The sequence below is a fragment of the Dipodomys ordii genome, unplaced genomic scaffold (assembly GCF_000151885.1).
Source record: "Dipodomys ordii isolate 6190 unplaced genomic scaffold, Dord_2.0 Scaffold7, whole genome shotgun sequence".
Lineage (NCBI taxonomy): Eukaryota > Metazoa > Chordata > Mammalia > Rodentia > Heteromyidae > Dipodomys > Dipodomys ordii.
In genome coordinates, this window is record NW_012267223.1 from 640,724 (window position 1) to 657,341 (window position 16,618).

At 57.9% G+C, this 16,618-nt stretch overlaps 1 protein-coding gene across 1 annotated transcript in view; it reads left to right on the top strand.

The window, feature by feature from the left end:
• Nptx1 (neuronal pentraxin I) overlaps window positions 1–6,774 on the top strand; it is a 7,766-nt gene extending 992 nt beyond the window's left edge. The window contains exons 2-5 of the mRNA XM_013036248.1: window positions 40–247; window positions 2,024–2,268; window positions 3,320–3,499; window positions 4,081–6,774. Coding sequence (XP_012891702.1) covers window positions 40–247; window positions 2,024–2,268; window positions 3,320–3,499; window positions 4,081–4,302 — 855 coding nt within the window. The 3' untranslated portion in view covers window positions 4,303–6,774. The remainder of the gene's footprint in view (window positions 1–39; window positions 248–2,023; window positions 2,269–3,319; window positions 3,500–4,080) is intronic.
• The last annotated feature ends 9,844 nt before the right edge of the window (window positions 6,775–16,618 follow it).

The following is a 16,618-nucleotide window of genomic DNA, read 5'->3' on the forward strand; positions in this document are numbered from 1 at the left end:
GACCCCCGCGCTGAGCCCCCCCAACCCTGTGCCCCGCAGCAGTACAGCCGCCTCAACTCCTCCAGCCAGACCAACAGCCTCAAGGATCTGCTGCAGAGCAAGATCGACGACCTGGAGCGGCAGGTGCTGTCGCGGGTGAACACGCTGGAGGAGGGCAAGGGGGGCCCCAGGAACGACACGGAGGAGCGGGCCAAGATCGAGAGCGCCCTGACCTCCCTGCACCAGCGCATCAGCGAGCTGGAGAAGGGTAAGCGAGGCTGGGCGGCGCGGCGGGCGCCTCCCGCCCCCTCCGGGCCCCTCGGGGCCCCTCCGGCATCGCCACCGCCCGGCCTGCCCGCTCCCTGCAGGGCTGAGCCCCGCTCCCGCTTCGGGGTTCCCGAGGCTCTGGGCTTGCAGCCCGTATTCCTGGAGATCCCTCCGTGTGTGTGTGTGTGTGAAGCACGGCATGCTGCACCCACTCACGGAGACACACTCGCACTCACACACCTGGAATGTTCAAGTCTCATTTGTTTAATCTTCAGCAACTTTGTGCTTGCAGCGGCGGCAGGCTCCAGCTCTCCCTGGTGAAGGAAGGCTCCTCCGGCCTCTCCAGCCGGGAGCTGAGCCGGCTCTGCCTTGGGCTGCTGAGCCAGTTTCCTTCCCGTCCCCCCCCATTCCTGGGATCTTCACCCATTTATCGGTCCTGACCCCCCCTCCAACACTGCCTCCCCATCTTCTCTTCTGAGTGACCCATGTCCCCGCAGCCCGGGTGTCCCCGCAGCCCGGGTGTCCCCGCAGCCCTGTCAGCCACTGGCTGAGGCCGGCCCCACTCTCTGTACCCACGGGCCAGTTCTGTCTTGAAGTGGCAGAAATCAAACAAGGTTGTAAAGCGGGGGGGGGGGCAGCCGTGCTCAGAGCAGGGACACGTGACCCCGCTCAGACCGCAAAATGTGCCGGCTGGATTTAAACAGTGCCATCTTAAGGCCCGTTATGTAACTGAAAAACAGATCTGGGGAGAGAGGGACCTCCGGAGGGAGGGGGGAGGGAAGACAGGGATTGGAAAACACTCCTGAGAGGCCCCACAGACCCTCTCCCTTCTCTGTGGGGCTCAGATGGGGTGGGGGGTGCTTCATTGAGAGAGCCAGCCATGCCCTGTCTAAAACACCTGCCTCGCTTACAAGAGGAGGAGGAGGAGGCCACTGCTGGCCTGCCAGGACGCCTTCTAGAAATCCCTCCTGGCCTGCAGGACTCCCTTCCCTGTGGGCTCTGGGCGCAGCAGGAGCTGGCTGGGTGCTTGCGTCCCTGCGCTCTTTGTGGGCGTCGATGCTGGATGGGAGCATTTTCCACCAGGCAGTCACCGGGGTCAGGACATAGCCAGCGAGGGCGGGTTTAGGGTCAGAGGGTCCCTGGATGGTGACTGGAAGCTGGGGGCTGGGGGCCGTGTGAAAGGGGGAAGCCCCTAGCCCTGGAGCCCGAGTTTCCGGGAAGCTTATCCGACACACAGTGGCATCCTCAGAGCAGACACTTTGGGGAAGGGCGGGCTGTGGCAGCAGCAGGCTCAGGCCTGCACAGGGTCCTGTCTCCAGGGCCGCAGGGGGGCTGGGGAGGCACCGGCAGCCTCTGGTTGTCTTGGGCCCGGTCCAGCACGGGAGTGCTGAAGGAGAGGTGAGGTGTGGCGAGGGGTTCGGAGCACTGTCACCATCTGGAATCAGGTCAGTCCCCACAGGGGCTGCTCCGAGGGGAGCTGGCCCACTTCCCTCCTCCCCCGTGGCTGCACCTTCTCCATTTGTTCACGGGGGTGCGCCGGGGCCAGCCTCATTCACTCCCCCGCCCACCGGGGAGGGTGCCCAGGCTGCTGTGTGTGCTGTACCCCCACCTCACCGCCCCAGGGGTGGCCCCAGGGTGCAGAGACCTGGGGTCAGCTTCTTCAGCTGCCTTTGTGCCCTGCTGGCGGCTCGGAGCTGGGTGGGGACCAGACACCACTCTGCCCACAAGCCCTGGGGTCAGCGAGGAGCAGGTATCGGGACCGGTCTGTCCTCCCCAGGTCAGAAGGACAACCGTCCTGGTGACAAGTTCCAGCTCACCTTCCCGCTGCGCACCAACTACATGTACGCCAAGGTGCGGAAGAGCCTGCCCGAGATGTATGCCTTCACCGTGTGCATGTGGCTCAAGTCCAGCGCGGCGCCCGGCGTGGGTACCCCCTTCTCCTACGCCGTGCCCGGCCAGGCCAACGAGCTGGTCCTCATCGAGTGGGGCAACAACCCCATGGAGATCCTCATCAATGACAAGGTAGGGTCCTGGCTGGGAGGACTGGGGAGGGAGGACCGGGGAGGGAGGACCGGGGAGGAGGGCTGAGGTGGCCTCATGCTGCAGAGCCATCCCCCCCCCTTACAGGACTTGAAGGAGGTGGGAGTGGAGCCCAGAGCGGGAGGGGCACCCTCACTGTCTGTCAATAATAGGGAGAGCTGGAAACTTCCAGAAGCCTTTGGAGGTGGGGGTGGAATGTCTGAGGACGGTCATCCTGCGGATAGGATTCTGGCTGCTGCTCTGAATGGCTCTGATTGGCTCCCCCTCCCCCCACCTGGGGACCGTAGATGCTCTGGTTGCCTCTCTTTTAGATGTTAGATGCTTCTCACTCAGCCCCTACCTGCGGGGGGCCCATGTATCCGACCCCTTAGGAGAGAGCAGCCGTCACCTCCAGAGAGCTCTTCTCCTTCCTGCCCCCGCCCCACTGCTTCAAGCCCCCCTCCCCCACCGCAGGCCACCCCTCCCTCCATACCTCTGGTCATCAATGGCCAAATCCCAACTGGGAACTGGATTCCCAGCCCTCACTTGTGACATTGTGTCCTGGGAAGGGTTAGGCTTTTCTGGGCCCTGTTTCCCCAAGTGGAAAATGCCTGAGGCCCATCCACTGCCCCTGTGTGGGGGCGAGGGCAAGAGCACCAGAGTCCGGGGCTGGCCCGGGCTTCCCAAGGCCCACCCCCCTTCCCCTCTCCCCCCTCCCCAGCCTCTCAGATTCTCTGCAGAGCTGGCCGGCATTATAACCAGAGCACCTGGTGGCTGAGGATGGCCGGTTGGAGGGGAGGAGAGGCCCAGCGGGGCGCCTGGGAGGGAGGCCGCGGGAGGCAGGAAGGCCAGGTGACTCTCAGGGTCCGTGGGGAACGCGCCAGGCTTCCCGCGTGACCTGTGGCCCTCCCGGGCCCTCCCCGGGTGTTCAAGACTCGGAGAGAGTGCTGTGGGCTCTCTGCCGCGGGCTGTGGGTCCAGGAGGAACCCACGGAACGTGTTGGTGGTGCCAGGCTCTGGTGCCACATCACGGTGGCCGCCCCCCTCCTCCCCAGGTGGCCAAGCTGCCCTTTGTCATCAACGACGGGAAGTGGCACCACATCTGCATCACCTGGACCACCCGGGACGGGGTGTGGGAGGCCTACCAGGACGGCACCCAGGGCGGCAGCGGCGAGAACCTGGCCCCCTACCACCCCATCAAGCCGCAGGGCGTGCTGGTGCTGGGCCAGGAGCAGGTACTGTTGGCTTGGGGGAGGGCATGGCGGCTGGGAATGGGGGCGGGGAGCCACACGGGGTGGGTGGGCTCAGGAACCCCCGCGGGGCAGCGAGCTGGGGTGTGTGCTCTTGGGAACGGCAGGAGCGCCGTGCTCTGTCGGCTTTTAGCAATGAATAATTTAGTTCCAGCGAAGTGCTTCCGCTTCCTCTGAGCCTGTGGGAGGTGCGCCCAGGGTGGGAGAACCAGGCTCCATTGCTCCTGGGACAGTGGGCCGCAGCTGGCAGAGGGGTGTGTGAGGAAGGCACCCCCAGACCCTGCGGCCGCCGGTGTCCAGGCCCCTGCTGAGCCCTGGCCCGGGCTGGGGCCGGGTGGCTGCGGGGAGGCAGAGCCCAGGCCCCCGCACATCATCTGCTTCTGGAGAGGAGGGGGCAGTGCCCCTTGTGTGGCTGGGCTCATGCAGGGACAGACACATGGCCCAAGACCAGGGATGGGAGCGAGAACGGCGCGCTCAGGAGGCACAGACACATCCACAGCCTCTGGGGAGAGGCCCTCAGCTCACCCAGACAGTCCCCCAATGCCCATCCCTACTTTTCTCCCAAGGATGCTCTGGGAGGAGGGTTCGATGCCACCCAAGCATTTGTGGGCGAGCTGGCCCACTTCAACATCTGGGACCGCAAGCTGACCCCCGGTGAGGTGTACAACCTGGCCACCTGCAGCACCAAGGCGCTCTCCGGCAACGTCATCGCCTGGGCCGAGTCCCAGATCGACATCTACGGTGGAGCCACCAAGTGGACATTCGAGGCCTGTCGCCAGATCAACTGAGGGCCCAGGGCCAGGGCCCGGCCCCACGCCCACCCCCCCCTGAGCAGCACCACCCGCCGCGTCTCTTCTCTCCCTTTCCCCCAGGAATGAAGCAAGGCCACGGCCCCTGCACCTGCACACAGCCTGGTTTTGTCCTCCTGCCCATGAAGCAGTCCCGGCTCTGCACCATCCCTGAGGGCACCCTGCTTCTCCCTGGGAGCCCTGACTGTTTCCCAGGCATGCTCTAGTCACCGCGAAAGCAGGTGCATGGACTCTGGACTAGACAGAGTAGGTGAGAGGGCGTGTGTGTGTGTGTGTGTGTGTGTGTGCGCGCGCGCGCGCGTGCCTGCCTGCCTGCGAGCCTGTGACTGGAGGATCAGCTTTTTCTTTAGAGTGAGCTGTGTGTCTCCTCCTTCCTTTGTGGGCTTGGGAAACCCCACCATGGGTCGGAAGTCTCTGTCTGCCAGCTTTGCTGGCTGCCCGGGGCTGTGCCGCGTCTCCCACGCACCTGTTCGTCTTGCCAGCCTCTTGGAGCACCATGGTTCTCTTTGACATAATAAATGTCTCTTGGTGGTTTAAGGCTGGGGAGGGGGAGGGGGTGTCCATGGGAAGTTTGTATCTGATGAAGGGCAGTACGGACTGGGGAGCAACCCCCCCCTCCGCATGCCTCCCCATTTGCTCCATCCCAGAGCCTCGCCCCTGGCCTTCCTGCCTCCCGGAAGGCAGGGATGCAGCATTCCTTTCAGTCGCAGAGCTACACCCCTTCAGCTTCCATGGCTCTGAGCGAGGAGGGTTCCAGCACAGCCCTGGGATGCCCGGCCCTGGCCCCCTTCCTCCCTCTTGTCTAACCAGAGAATAAATGGGGAGCCTGGGACGACAGAGGCACAGCCGGACCCGGGGAGCCCCTCCGAGGCTAGGGGGCCGAAGCCCTCCGAGACGTGGCTGGCTTGGGACTTCCCGGGGGGTGGGAGGCTGAGCTCCCGCGTGGGCCCAGCCTGGCTGGGACAGGCCCTGCAACCCTGCTCTCCACACCGGCCTTCCGCAGCCCCAGCCAGCCACCAACTCAGGCCTGGAGGGGAGGGGTGTGTGTGTGTGTGCGCGCGTGCGTGTGCAAGCCTGTGAGTGTGAGAGAGAACACTCAGAGGTTGTGCCGAGGGTAAGGAGAGGCTCCTGCTTTGTCCCTCCATCTGGCGGGCACAAGCCCAAGAGCACTCTGGACTCTTGTCTCCAGAAGTCGAACTAGCGAAAGGCTGGCAGAGCCTTTCTGGCAATCCTCGGCGCTGCCCGGCTGGTCTGCAGCCGCAGCGCTTGGAGGGGGCAGGTGTCCGGTGCCCACTGCTGCTCCCGGGGCACCTGTCTCCTTCCGCCCGGGCCCCTGTCCTGTGGGAACCTAGTGCATCCGTGTGTCTGTGTCAGTGTGTCTGTCGCCGTACTCGTGGTGTCTGCACGGTACCGGGGCCCGTTCCGCAGCGCTTCCCTCGCGCGGGTGTGCGGAGCGCCTGCCGCAGCCTCGGTGTTTCTCAGTGGCTTTTCTTAGATATTCGTGCTTCCTCCGTGCCCATCGGGTTGTGGCATCCTTGGGCCTGCGGGATCTTCTCTGTGTGTTTGCATGTTCCTCGGGGTGGCGTGTTCCTCGCTCCCTGGTCCGGTGTGTGTTCCCCTGCCTGCATGGACTTCTCCGGTTCTGTGTTGTGTGCTGAGTGCCACCAGTGTTCCGTGACCACCCATGTAGCTGCCACAAAATGGCTGGGTAAGCAAGCCAGGGGTGTCGAAGGAGGCGTAGAGCCACGTTCCTCTCCTCCTCCTCCTCCCCACTACACCCCAAACACAACAAGAAGCATTTCTATCAGGTGGGTTGAGAACAAGCAGAACGATACTCTTGGTTGGGAGAGAGGGAGAAAGAGAGAGAGCAAGCTTGGAATCACCTTTCCAGACCAGATTGATTCCCCCCCCCCCTCACTCCAGCTGTCTGGAGGCTGCTGCCAGGCAAGGCCCAGAGCCGCCGTGCCCAGGGCCGGCCCCTGCTACCAGCCCCGGCCCCTGCCAATACGACCGCAGTCCACCTCGGTTCAGATGGGCCAGGTGGGGGCTGTCGGTTCAGGACCACAAGCCATCCTCTGCCCTAGCTAGAGGGCAGAGCACACCCCAATGCTTATGCCTACGTCCCCTCCCTCCCCATCCCCTCTCCCGAGGAGCCCACGGTGCCAGGGACCGAAGCTGAGATTTAGCTCCCGCCCCGCCCCCCACTGGAGTCTGTGCCGAGCCCCCCTCCATCACTGTGCTCACTTGGCACTTGGCTGGTCCCGAGAAAGGTAGATGACACGGCTGAAAACCCCATCCACACAGTTCCCAGCGACTCCGTAATCTGATTGACGCTCCCTCTTGCACTGAATAATACATGCCTCTCTCAGGTAAGCCATTTTATAAAATAAGAAGATAAAAAGCACTGTCGAGACAGTGTTTGCTTTTGCCAAGCTGGCGTCCGACCGCTCCCGGGGCATCTGGGGTGGGGGAGCTGCCACCGAGGACCCTGGGGGCATCCGGGGTGGGGGAGCTGCCACCGAGGACCCCGGGGGGCTCTAGATCCCACTGGAATCGTAAGCCTTCTTGCTTTTGATAATAACACAGTATTATTTCTCTTACTGTAGAAGAAAAAAGTTTATTACCAAACAAGAGTATTTTTATGCGAGAATAGGACAAACCTATAAATGAATTATCTCAACCTATATCCCCCTTGGGAAAAAAAACAAAACTTTCAGACTCCACCAAAATGTAGGACTGAAAGATGTATTTTGGAAGAAAGAGATACATTTTGTATGCTTTCTTTTCCTTTTGTAGACTCCCAGTTTATTTTCTAAGACTGCAAAGATCACTTCGTCACCAGCCCTGGGACCTGAGACCCTGGGGGTGTCGTGGGGGAGGGGAGGGAGGCAGGTGTGGGGTTCACAGCCATTCCAGCGAGGGGCCCCCTGTTTCTGAGGGTGTGCTGGGGACCAGGAGAGCCCCGAGGCGGAGCACGGCGGGCTCTCTGTCTTGGAGCTGGTCGTCAGCTCCAACCTTGATAGAAGCAGGGCTGCGCAGTGTAACGTGAAGAGGCCAGACTCCGCGGTCCCACAGCGGTCCGGATTTCATCTCAAACACAGTGTGTACATTTATCCAGCTAAGGACGGGAAATGTGTCGCTTCTGTGCAATTTGTTAAAAGGGAACGAGTCATTGAGGAGAAACAAAAGCCCAATACTTAGAGTCCCAATTCTGTCTTCTTTGCCAAAAAATAAAAATTGAAAACAAAAGCAACCCCCTAGAGTTGATATTGTTACCATGTACATACTGTAAAATAGGAAAGAGAATTGATGTATCTTACTTTTTCATTATTTGCTAACCAAAGTTGTACATTTTTCATACTATCGGCAGCCTTTTGGGTGTCAGGGGTCAAAACCACGGGGCCCGCCCCACCCCACCGGCAGTTCTGGAAATGCACTATTTCTACTGGTATTCTTGCTTTTTTTCTTTTTTTTTTCTTTTTTCATTTTCTTGCTGAAATGACATGAATTGTTAAGTTTATTTTTACACAGTAAAGAGTGAAGAAAGACTGGTTTCCTTGGGCTGTTTTTCTTTCCCGAAGCTTGCTGGTGGCCTTCCGCCCGGCTGGCTGTACTGTGGTTTTCTGTCCCCACCTGCAAGGCACCGTGGCTGCACCTCTGGGGGCCGTGAGCCTCCATCAGACTGTACCGTGTTTGCGCCTCCGTCAGACTATACTGTGTTTGCACGCGAGCCTCTGGGACGTGGGAGCTGGGGGGGGTCCTCACCCCCCAGGAGCAGCTGCTACAGGTGATTTCCCAGCTTCGCGAGGCCGCACAGCCTGGGGTACAGGGCAGCTGGGCTTGTACTCCATGAGTGGTTGTGCGTGACGCCCCTCCCAGCGTGCCCAGACCCCTTCCCTAAGCGCGAGTTGAAGGTCAAGCCTGGTCCCCAAAGACGGGATGGAGTGCTCGCCTTAAGCCGGTGTCTGGGGAAGCTGCTTCCTGGCCAGGCTTGACTTCCCGAGGGGCAGGAGGATGGGCATCCCGGGGTTCTGGTGCTGATGCAGAGCCCCCTGAGGTCCTGGTTGCTTGGTTCCTCCCATGCCCTGGCTCAGCAGGGAAACAGCCATTCTACACAATGCTACAGGGTGCTGGGCTTTGTGGGGTGAATGAGCTGCTGAGGGCAGGGGGTATAGAGAGATGGTCTGGTCTCATGGCAAGGCAGGCAGGCCTGAGACCCTTGGGTTCCATCTTGGCACAGGGCCAGTGGCTGGACACCCTCAGCCGGGTCCTGTGGGGGACTTGGGCACTTGCAGGGAGCCTAGGGTGGTACCTGCTCCCAGGCCACACGCCATCGGGAGCTCCAGCCCAGGGAAGAGCACAGATCTATGTGTGGAAGATTCTTGCTTCTAAGTTCTAAGAGCTCATTCAAAGCCCGAGTGCTGCCAGGCTCCAGTGGCTCACGCCTGTCATCCTAGCTTCTCAGGAGGCTGAGATCTGAGGATTGCGGTTCAAAGCCAGCCTGGGCAGGAAAGTCCTGGAGACTCTTATCTCCAATGAACCACCAGAAAACCTGAAGTGGTGCTATGGCTCAAGCAATAGAGCACTCACCTTGAGCTGAAGAGCTGAGGGACAGTGCCCAGGCCCAGAGTTCAAGCCCCATGACTCACAAAAAAAAAAAAAAGATACTGCACAGAGGGGTTACAGTTACATGAGTAAGCTAATGAGCACATTTCCTATCACACCCCCTCCTTTGTTTTTCCCCTACTATCCCTTTCCTCCCCAGCTCTTCCAATCCTCCCTCCCCTCCCAAGTTGTAAAGTTTGTTTTCAACATAGTGTCTTGTGCATCTCTTTGTTACAATGGATCAACCTGTATCTGTTTCAGCATTTTGTTATTTCCCTTCCCCAAATTTGGAAAACGTACATACAAGATGCAGGGCATCGGAATCAAACACAGTGACAACAGGGCTTATACCATGGAGGAAGAACATGCAAAAGAAACAACAACAAAAAAAAATCACATAGTACGCTGGGCGCCAGTGGCTCATGCCTGTCATCCTAGCTACTCAGGAGGCTGAGAGCTGAGGATCGAGGTTCAAAGCCAGCCTGGGCAGGAAAGTCCGTGAGACTCTTATCTCCAATAAACCACTAGAAAACCGGAAGTGGTGCTGTGGCTCAAGCGGTAGAGCGCTCGCCTTGAGCTGAAGAGCGCAGGAACAGCACCTAGGCCCAGAGTTCAAGCCCCATACTGACCAAAAAAAAAAAAAAATCACATAGTACATTGAAAACAACAGCAACAAAGAAAAACCCTCTTGTGGGGGCTGGGAAGGTGGCTCAGTGGTAGAGCACTTACCTTGCATGTGAGGCCCTGGCTTCGATTCCTCAGCACCACATAAGCAAAAAGAAAAAAGCCGGAAGTGGTGCTGTGGCTCAAGTGGTAGAGCGCTAGCCTTGAGCTGAAGAGCTGAGGGACAGTGCCCAGACCCAGAGTTCAGGCCCACAAGTGGACCCCCCCACCCAAAGAAAGAAAAACCCTCTTGTGTCCCTATCTTGGGGTTCATTTTGCTTAGCATCATCTTATAGGGTCATGTATACATAGCTTTTGACCTTTTCTGCTTTTCTGGTGAGCATACCCTAGATGTATACTGGTTATTGCAAATAAGGACCTCTGTTTCTTTGGGTCTGGCTTACTTCATATAATTTTTCCCAAGCCAGCCTCCCGGAGCAGCTCTGTGCGGGGTGAACTGTCTGATTTGGGGGAATCCTCTAGCTGCTCACTTACAGAGGGCTGGGCTGGGAGAGCTTGGAGGGTCATTTAGTCTCATTAAGATGATTGAAGCTCAGAGAGTACTGTGGCATGTTCAAGGTTCAACAGCCTGGGCTGGGAAGGTGGCTCAGTGGTAGAGTGCTTGCCTAGCATGCATGAAGCCCTGGGCTCGATTCCTCAGTACCACATACACAGAAAAAGCTGGAAATGGCGCTGTGGCTCAAGTGGTAGGGCATTAGCCTTGAGGAAAAGAAGCTCAGGGACAGCGCCCAGGCCCTGAGTTCAGGCCCCAGGACTGGGAAATAAAATAAAGAATCAAGGTTCAACAGCTTGACTGGAAGGTTGAGGACTCAGGATTCCTGACTCCAGGCTCAGTGCTCTCACTTGGCTCAGCTGAATACTGGGGTGCTCGCCCGCAGCATGGGCTGCAGTGCTGGCCTCTCAGGGCTGTGGAGGTGGGTGAGGAGGTGTGTGCCAGGGCTTGGCACCAGCAGGTCATGTAAGATGGGTCCCTATCCCCTCCTCCCCTCTCCTCCTTCCCCTCTTTTCTCCGCCCCCCCTCTCCTTATCACTCCACACCCCTGCTTCAGATTCCTCTCCCTCAGGGGTCAGCACCACTGGGGGGGGGGCACTATGGGATCCTAGGTTCTAGTGTGCCTCAGGAGGAAGCTTGGGTCTCCCAGGGGTGGAGCCGGTAGGAGGGAGGGAGGGAGGGAGGGAGGGTCACTGGGGAAGCTGCCCTGGGAAGCTGCTTCCTGAGCAGCTCCTGTTGGGTAATGAGGTGTTTCCCCCATTTTTTTGTGGGTCATGGGGCCTGAACTCTGGGCCTGGGCGCTGTCCCTCAGCTCTTCAGCTCAAGGCAAGCGCTCTAGCACTTGAGCCACAGCGCCACTTGGAGTCTTCTGAGTGGTTTTTTGAAGATAAGTGTCTCAAGGTATTTTCCTGCTCAGGCTGGCTTTGAACCGCCATCCTCAGATCTCAGCCTCCTGAGCAGCGAGGATGACAGGTGTCCAGATAGGTTTCTCCCTTTTGAAGGAGCCCCTGCTCCCCATTAGGTCCTCACTGTTAGGTTTTTAAAAAGAGATAGCCGAGTAAGAACAGCAGCACGCACGTGGTATTCAGGTAAGGGTTAGGTTTATTCAGTAGGCCTGCTAGGACCAGGCAAGGTTGGCACTCCACGTGGCTGGGAAAGGCCTGGGAAAGAGAGTGAGCTGGGAAAGAGAGAGGAAAGAGAGAAAAGAGCAGAGAGAGCTAGAAAAGAGCTGCGAGAGCGGGCGTCTGGGCCTGGGCGAGGCCTTATCTAGGGTATGGGCGGAGAAAGGTGTGGCCACATCAAATTCAGACGTGACCTCAGCGGATGCAGATGTGACCTCTTCCAGGTGTCCCAGTTGCCTAGGTAACGCAGGTACTGGGCGAGGTCCATTCGCCGTTCAGGAATGGACCTTACACTCACCAAGGGTGGGAGCTTCCAGGCCATTCTTGGACTCTCAAGTCTGCACAGGTCTGCAAGCAACATGGCCGCTGTCGCTATGCAGTTAGCCTTCCTTCCTTTCCCTTTCTTTCCTTTCTTCCTTGGAGATGGTTTTTTTTTCTTTTTTGGGTGGTATTGGGGTTTGAGCTCAGGGCCTTGTATTCTCCACTTTTTTGTTCATAATTGGCACTCTACCACATGTGTCACATTTCAAGCCTGGCTTTTAAACTGGTTAATTGGAAATGGAGTCTCATAGACTTTCCTGCCCAGCCTTAGCTTTGCGCCTCTATCCTCAATTCTCAGCCTCCTGAGTAGTTGGAATTCTACAGGCCTGAGGCACTGGTGACCAGGCTTCTATCATTTATTATTATTATCATGTATTTATACACTATAGAGAAGCACCAGAACCAGATATGGGTGGCTAAGCCTCCAGCACCCCGCATCACAGTAGAACTGTGAACACCTGGAGGTCACTCTGTCTCTCGGTTGGGACAGAGCTGGTCCTTTGGGAAATTAGACAATGGCTTTCTGGACCTCATCTCTGAAGGGCGAGGAAGGCCCGCATGGTGTCTTGGGCCCTGGGCTCTCCCTGGAGCCTCGGGCCTCCGTGCACAGCTCAGCTGGCGGGTGACAAGCAGTGTCTTTGGGCAGAAGCCCCTCGACCCCCCGCAACTCTCCTGGCTCAGAGCCGTTTCCTCCCTGGGTGTGCGTGGTCCTTCCCTAAAGCTTCAGCCAGGCCAGACCTCTGCCCTTCTGACCAGACAAGCTCATGTTTCTGGATACCAGTGGTGGATCTGGAAGGTTACCAGCTGCCCTGCAGGCAGGGCTGGGGCGGGCTGGCTTCCTGAGGAAGGTGGGGGGGGGGCTGGCAGAAGAGGCAGCCATCTTTCACCTGGAAGTGTCTCCTGAGCTGCACCCCCACCCAAGGGCGGGGCCAGCAGCCCAGGAGGGGTCCGAGGTGGCCCAGGTGCCCAGCTCAGTCTGGGGGAGGAAGAGCCCTGGAGGGAGGGAGGCCTGCGTGCAGTGCCCAGGCGCTCCTGTCCCCCGCTGGCTTCCGTGCTTCTCCATTCAGGCCAAGGTGGGCCATCTGCTCGAGTGGGCACAGAGAAAGCATTTTCACTGTGCAGAAAATTGGCTTCCAAGGGGAAGCTCTGTTCCACACAGGACCAGTCAAGAGCAGCAAATGGCCTGGGGTGGGGTGGGGGAACAGTTCTAACTGAAGAAGTGCTGCCCAGTGAACCAGACAGGCCTGGGACTGGGAGAGGGGAGGGGAGGGGAAGGGAGGGGAGGGGAGGGGAGGGGAGGGAGACTGCACTCCATTCTCCTCCCACCTACCCCAGCAATTGCTCTACCAGCAATTCCTTCTTAGGACTTAGGAGCTGTTCGCTTCTCTCCCTCCCTCCCTCCCTCCCTCCCTCTTTCCCTTCCCCTTCCTCCCTTCTCTTTCTCTCAAATCCTTTTTTGTTGTTGTTGGTTGCGGGGCCTGAACTCTGGGCCTGGGCGCTGTCCCTCAGCTCTTCAGCTCAAGGCTAGAGCTGTACCACTTGAGCCACAGTGCCACTTCATCTGTGTATGTGGTGCTGAGGAATCTAACCCAGGACCTCATGCATACGAGGCAAGCGGTCTACCTCTGAGCCACCTTCCTGCCCTCTCAAATACTTTGTGTGTGTGTGTGTGTGTGTGTGTGTGTGTGTGTGTGTGTGCCAGCACTGAGGCTTGAACTCAGGGCCTGGGCACTGTTTCTAAGTTTTTTTTTACTCAAGGCTAGTGCTCTATTGCGTGAGCTACAGCTCCATTTCCAGCTTTTTTTTTTGGTGATTAATTGGAGATAAGTGGATTTTCCTTCTTGGGCTGGCCTCCAACTGAGATCTCACATCTCACGTCTCAGCCTCCTGAGTAGCTAGGATTATAGGCATGAGCCACCAACACCCAGCTCTTTTTTTTTTGTGTGTGTGTATATATATATATATATACATATATATATATATACACACACACACACTATATATATATATATATATATATATATATATTTTTTTTTTTTTCCAGTCATGGGGCCTGAACTCTGGGCCTGGGCGCTGTTCCTCACAGTTCTTCAGCTCAAGGCTAGTGCTCTACCATTTGAGCCACAGTGCCACTTCCAGTTTTTTCTGCTCATGTGGTGCTGAGGAATCGAACTCAGGGCCTCATGCATGCGAGGCAAGCGCTCCACCACTGAGCCACCTTCCCAGCCCTCTCAATACATTTTAACACTTGCTGTTTAACCATTTCACTGTGCACCCACTGCCATCCGTTACTTTCGCATCTCTTCAATGTGTTTTCATTGCTACAAGCAAAAGCTCTGGACCGATGAAGCAAAAACAGCCTAGTGCACTGCTGCCCCAGCCCCTTGGTGGATGCCAGTCTACTCTGTCGGCAGGAATTTTCCTGGGGCGACACCATGCAGTGTGTCCTTCCTGTGATTGGCAGGTTTCACACTTCCTCTGCGCGGTAGCGCTGGCCACGTCTCCTGTACCGGAGGCTGTGTGCACGCGCTTTCCTCGGTCTTCCCGGGTGAGGGACCCTGGGTCTGCTCTCCTCTGGCCACTGTGCTGCAACAACTCCAGAGTGCAAATGTCTTCTGATTTTTTTGTTCTTTTGGGCACTCCTCTGGGGTGGATTGCTGGCTCATGTGATAATTCTATGTTTAGCTTTTTGAGAACCTGCCAAACGTGTTTTCCACGGAGGCTGCACACTCCACATTCCCACCGGCAGTGCGCAGGGTTCCAGTTCCCCTTGCGCCCTTGCCAGCACTTACTATTTCAGGGCTGTTTTTCTTTCGGAGGGCAGCTTTCCTGATGGGTGAGAGGTGGGACCTCATCGTGGTTTGGATGTGCATTCTCTTCCCAGGGCTATTGGCCATTTGTGTATCTTCTTTTGAGAAATATCTATTCAAGTCATTGGCCCATTTTTTTTTTTTTGGTCCGGTCATGGGGCCTGAACTCTGGGCCTGGGCGCTGTCCCTCAGCTCTTCAGCTCAAGGCTAGCACCCTACCACTTGAGCCACAGTGCCACTCCGGCTTTTTTCTTTTTTCTTATGTGGTGCTGAGGAATCGAACCCAGGGCCTCAGGCATGCAAGGCAAGCGCTCTACCACTGAGCCACCTTCCCAGCCCCCATTGGCCCATTTTTGAACTGAGATTTTTCTTGTGATGGGTGATGGTGAGTTTGTAGATATGTTGTATATTAATTCCTTATCAGATATTAAAGGATAGGAATCCCATTAGATGTGCGATCTGTTTGTATCTTCTCCGAGCCTGTGGATTTTCTCAGCACATATGAGCCAAGGGCTTATAACTCGATAACACCCTTATGGGTAGCTTCCTGCATTGCCTGTGCTTTAGATATCTTAGCCAAGCAATGACTGGCTTGGTTACATGCGCCGTGTCCTGCCCCATGCCCCGTGTATGGCAGACCTCCTTTCCTCCGGCAGCTTCTGTCCACCAGGAAGGATTTCACACCTGTGGGCAGAGGCCCTGTCTGTTCTGTCCCTCACCGAAATCCCTTCTGGCTGGAACATTCTTGGCTCTGGGCTTTGCTCTTCAGAATTGTGGTTCTCGAAGAATCACAGAATGTCAGCACAGATGTAGGAGAAAAAAAACAGAATCGCTTCTTGAAATAAGAGCTGACTGCTTTCACGTGCAGGGGGAGGGGACAGTGGCTCTCCCGGGACAGCTTGGCTGCTTGGGGTGGGTTTGCTGGGCCTCCCCCGTGCCTGCCTCCAGGGCTCTGGGCCAGGAGAGAAGGGAAGGGAAGACAGCTCCCACCTGCTTGCTCAAAGCATGAAACTGACTTCATCCTCCCAGATGTCCTGGGAGGGAAGAGCGGCAGCTCTAAGAGAACTGCGAGTCACAGGAGGAAAAGATGGGGACAAACAAGAGCAAAGAGAGCCGAGTGCCGAGGCTCACGCCTGTAATCCTAGCTACTCAAGAGCTCAGGAGGTTCCAAGCCAGTCCAGGAAAGTCTGTGAGACTCTTATCTCCAATAAACAACTCCGAAAAAGCCAGAGGTGGTGCTGTGGCTCAAGTGGGAGAGTGCTCTCCTGGAGCACAGAGAGGCTCAGAGACAGCATCCAGGCCCCGAGTTCAAGCCCCAGGACCAGAAAAAAAAAGAAAAAACAAAAAAGAAAAAAAAAAAGCAAAGAGAGGAGGGGCGGGCAGCAGGGCATGCCAGCCGCCACTGTGAAGGGCACTCATGCACACATCAGGGACTCCTGCTGCCCAGAGTGGTGGCGTGACCGCGCTCTGCACAGATGAAGGGGCTGGACTGAGCACACAGGGCGCGGCTGAGCAGGACAGATGGAGAGGAGTGGGCAGGAGGGGGCCTGCTGGTAGTGCTGGGCCTCCACACACGGGGACAGGCCGCGTCGTGTCCTCACGGGAAGGTCATGGTGAGCCCTGCACCCTCCATGGCTGGGGTTCCCCCAGAGAGGAAAGAACAGAATGTGGGAGGTCACGCATGGTTAAGGGGGCAGGGAGCGTGCCAGAGAATGCCAGCAGCCACAGGAAGGCCAGAAACAGCCTGGGCCGCACTGCACTCCTGGGAGCCTGGGGCAGACCAACCCCGCTGACACACCGAGGTGGAGCCTAGGACATTATACATGTGTGTGTGTGTGTGTGTGTGCGCACACGCACATAGATAGATACACACATGCCGGTGCTGGGGCTTGAACTCAGAGCCCGGGCGCCCTTCCTGGCTTCTGTGCTCAGGGCTGTGCGCTATCCGCGGGAGTGGGTCTGGCGCACTTCGCTGCCGGGCTGGCTTTGAACCGCGATCCGCGGGCGAGGCTCACAGGGTGAGCTCGGGGGTCTGGTGAGTCCTCTCCCCGCTCTGATTCGGGGTGCGGCGCTGGCCTTTCATTCCCGGCCGCTTCCCAGGGCCGCTCTGACCCCTGACCTTTGCTCCCGCCAGCGAGGAGCTGCGGACGCCAGGGTGACAGGAGCCCAGCGGGTCCCGTGAGGGCGCCGAGAGCGGCGGCCGGCCGGCCGGGCCCCAGGCCCCTCCGTCCCGGCCAGAGGGAGAAGGACGCGCCGGGGGC